Source organism: Euleptes europaea, chromosome 10 (genome assembly GCF_029931775.1).
Source record: "Euleptes europaea isolate rEulEur1 chromosome 10, rEulEur1.hap1, whole genome shotgun sequence".
NCBI classification, from domain to species: Eukaryota; Metazoa; Chordata; class Lepidosauria; order Squamata; family Sphaerodactylidae; genus Euleptes; species Euleptes europaea.
In genome coordinates, this window is record NC_079321.1 from 13,240,323 (window position 1) to 13,244,394 (window position 4,072).

The 4,072-nt window shown below is 43.4% G+C and overlaps 1 protein-coding gene across 1 annotated transcript; it reads right to left on the reverse strand.

The window, feature by feature from the left end:
• Nucleotides 1–411: 411 nt before the first annotated feature.
• Nucleotides 412–3,159, reverse strand: LIG4 (DNA ligase 4). Its single transcript, XM_056856660.1, has one exon. The coding sequence runs from the start codon at nt 3,148–3,150 to the stop codon at nt 412–414; it is 2,739 nt and encodes a 912-aa protein (XP_056712638.1). The 5' UTR covers nt 3,151–3,159.
• Between the last annotated feature and the right edge of the window lie 913 nt (nt 3,160–4,072).

Genomic DNA, 4,072 nt, shown 5'->3' on the forward strand with positions numbered 1-4,072 from the left:
GGACATAATAGTTATATCATCAGAACACCTTGAAAGATTGTGGTATGTCCTCTTCTTAAGCAGATAACAGTTTCAGAATGATTAACTGCCCTGTTGCTGTAATGCTTGGATTTAAAAAACGAAGTAATGGTGCCTTCTTGGCCTCAGAGGGATTAAATTGCTTTAAACTCACACTCCAGGTTAACGTGTCCTTAGACTGATTTCTAAGAAGCTGAGGAATATTTTAGCTACTGCGTAAAAGAAGAACCAGTCTAGATTAAATGGAGAGAAACCCCAAAACAACAGCAACTCCCTTTTTCTGAAATGCATTTCAAAGCTTTCTTTCATCCCCACACTTACTCTTAAAGCAGACAACGAATCTCTTGCATTAGATATGTCAAGTATCTCTTTCCCTGCTAAATAAAACCTCATTTAAATTATGTAATCATCTTCATTTTGTAACTTCCCAGCTTTTATGGAATCCTTTACCCACTGTTCGGACAGGATTTTAAACTTCCTTTCAAACGTTCGTCTGACTGCCTTTATCTCCTTTACCCGGCCACGATCCTCCCCCACAATTACGTGGGACACCCCTTCCTCCAGCTGCGAGGCGACTCTCGCTCCGTGAAAGCGAAGCATCAACGCTCCAGTTAACAGACTCATCCGATTAATTTTGTCTCTTGGATCGCCTGCTTCGTTGGGGATGCCAAGGTAAATGGTGTACTGCCTGAACATACTGAGCGGAGAGCCATTCCAGGAATAGCGCTCTTCTATGTCAGCAATCGCATCCCGAGAGAGCTCCTCCCTCAAATTACCCATCCTTGAGAACAACTCCTTTAACTGGGCCACGTCAGTATCGGCGGTGTAACTATCACCGTAGCGGTCGTACTTGCAGGCAAAGTGTTGTTTAGTTTCCGAGGACATGTGAATCATGAACACGGGCTGCCACGGTACAAACGCCTGCCTTTCAAAGCACTGCAAAAGCCACTCGGCCTTCACAACATCATACTTGTTGGAAGAAATAATATTTTTAACCCGGATGTTCTCAGTCCCTACAACAACACAGTACGTGTCGGGACCTGGGTTTTGTACTACACTTCCACCAAATTCGGCTATTTTGCTTTCTAGCTCATTTTTTGAACAGTTTTCAGTCCCAGTCATAACACAAAACTCAACATCTTCAAATATGCTGGAAAGTCTGCTGACGTTAGAAAGATCAGGGGCTTTAAAACTATCCATTACTCCAATTATTTTCTTAACCTTGGGCATAGTTTTACGTTTTTTCTCTTGCGGCGCATTGTGGCCAATATCAAGGTGCTTCGATGCTAGTTTTCCTGAAGCTTTACCTCTGAACTGTTCTAAAAGGTCAAGAGTCATACATTCATACCATTCTTTATCCTCTCTGATCTTTTCAATCCGGGGGAAACGCAACGTACAATCGGTTTTGTACATATCGCTACTAACAATCTCTGCCGCTTTCACTTGAACAATGACTGAATTACAAGGTTCAATATATACCTCCGGTTTCTCTGTCCCACACAAGATATTACAAGGAGGATCCTTTTTACGATACGGTTTCCAGTGGTTGGCTAACTTCAAGCCAAGATCATACAGCTCTTTCATGGTGTAGCCAGAACCAACGCGGCAAATGGAATGGAACACAGATGGTTTTTCACCGGGTGGAGGCACCTCAGCAACCGCACACAAAAAATGGGACATCATGCCACCTCGAAGGCCTTTTCCCCAGTAGCCCCCAACAATTAAAAGGTCTAGCTCATCTATCAGCCCACTGACATACTCTGGTTTGATCTTCAGCCATCCTTCTCCACGCTTATCTGGCTTGTAAACCGATGTGGGGTCTTTGACCACAATTCCTTCTTCCCTGTTATCTATAGCTTCATTTAGAGCATCTATAACTTCTTTCCGGGTGCTAGCTTGACGCTTAAGAATGACCTGTATTCGACCTGTTATTGGGGTAAAAAGTTTATTCAGTATCTCGTACCTTTTGCTCAACATCTCATGACCCAACTTCTGGCTGTTCACCATTAGAACGTCAAACACACAGAAACACGTCTGCAATTCAGAATCATCCACCATCCTTTTGATGTCAAATTTGCTTCCCTTCTGCATGAAGGTTTGTGTGGTGGGGTCGTAGGCCATCATTTCGCCATCCAGAATGCAGTTCTGAACATTCTTTCGGAAAACGTTATGAATGAACGGCGTCAACGAACCTTCGAGGGGAGACGCCCCAAACTGCTGAGTATAATCATATCCATTTCGCGAGAAATACTTGTACACATCCCCATCTTTGTGCATCTGTATTCGCTCACCATCCAGCTTGGTTTCGATGTAGAAACTCTGATGGTTCATTTGTTTTTCAATTTGCGGTATATTGGCAATTGCAGCAAGCATTGGCTTAAAGGCGGAAAACAGCGAAATGGAAACGTCGCTAAGGGATGCAGAGGGATCATGCAATTGCCGGCAAACCTTCTCTAGATCGGTCGTGACGCTGTACAACTCTGAAGCATCAGGATGGAAGATGGAAAATAAAGTTTGTTGGCTGACGCCCAGTTTCAAGTCCTTTATGATCATTCTGATCAGCCACTTCTGTTCTAGTGCTGAGCTCTGAGTTATTAACTGCAGAAGAGACTTCTTGACCAGATCCTTCCTTTTAGCAGCGTTATTGGTAGAAACTGAATCTAGAAGAACGTTTACTTGCTGTATGGTCAACTGACCTTGCTTGATGCATCTTGGCTTCAGCACAAAATAGGCTATTGTAGCAAAATCTCCAGCATCTCCCCGTGAGCCAGCAGGTGTTCGATAATTTAAAAGTTTTAAAGAATCTTTTCCCTCTTTGGGTAAGTTTAGCAGTTCAATGTAGAGCTTAGCCAGCATAATTTCTTTAATTCCATAAGCCATTCTCTCTCTTTCCAGTTGTGGAAGAATAAGTCTCATAGCAGGATAAAAAGAGTCTGTCACGTCCTTTTCATCTTTATGCAGGGCATCGTGAAATTTCCTCCAGGAATCTAAAAAATCTTTGAAGTACTTTGTTTTCTCCGGCCGGGATTTACATTTCTGTATTTGTTCTAGAATTGAGCAGAGGTCTGCAAAAGGGACTTGTGATGCCACAGTCACTTGTGAGGGAGAATGTGAAGTAGGGATGGAAGACATCTCAGTCCTCTCCTCTCTTCTGCTGCAAGAACAAAACAATAAAGTATGTCAAACTTTCATTTCTATTCACTAAAATTCTTCCAGCCTTTCACAACTTTTCCTAGAGTTGTAGCAAAAGAAGTAAGTCCTGCTGTATTCCATAGAGTTCATTTCCCAATAAATGTGGAAAACACTACAGTGCGATCTTAAGCAGAGTTTTTGTTTTTTTGCTGTCAAGTCACAGCTGACTTATGGCGACCCTGCAGGGTTTTCAAGGCAAGAGATGTTCAGATGTGGTTTGCCATTGCCTGCCTCCATGTCACATCCCTGGTATTCCTTGGAGGTCTCCCATCCAAATGTTTGCCAGGGTCGAGGTTGAGAGTGTGCGACTGGGCCCAAGGTCACCCAACAAGTTTCCATAGCACAGTGGGGAACTGAACCTGGGTTTCCCAGATCCTAGTCCGACATCTTAACCACTACACCATGCTGGCTTTCTAAGCAGAGTAACACCCTTCTATTTAAGTCATGAAGACTTCATGTTTAAAACGAACTAAATTTTATTGTTATTCGGTTCTTGTAGGTTTTCCGGGCGGTGTGACTGTGGTCTTGGTATTTTCTTTCCTGACGTTTCGCCAGCAGCTGTGGCAGGCATCTTCAGAGGAGTAACACTGAAGGACAGTGTCAGAGTGAAGGACAGAGGAGTAACACTGAGAGACACTGTCCTTCAGTGTTACTCCTCTGAAGATGCCTGCCACAGCTGCTGGCGAAACATCAGGAAAGAAAATACCAAGACCATGGTCACATAGCCCGGAAAACCTACAAAAACCGATGAACTCTGACCGTGAAAGCCTTCGACAATATTTATTGTTATTGTTCTGCCACAATAGTGCATTAAAGGTCAGCCTAATGACTTTGGAACCTGCTGTAATACACAGTCACACGC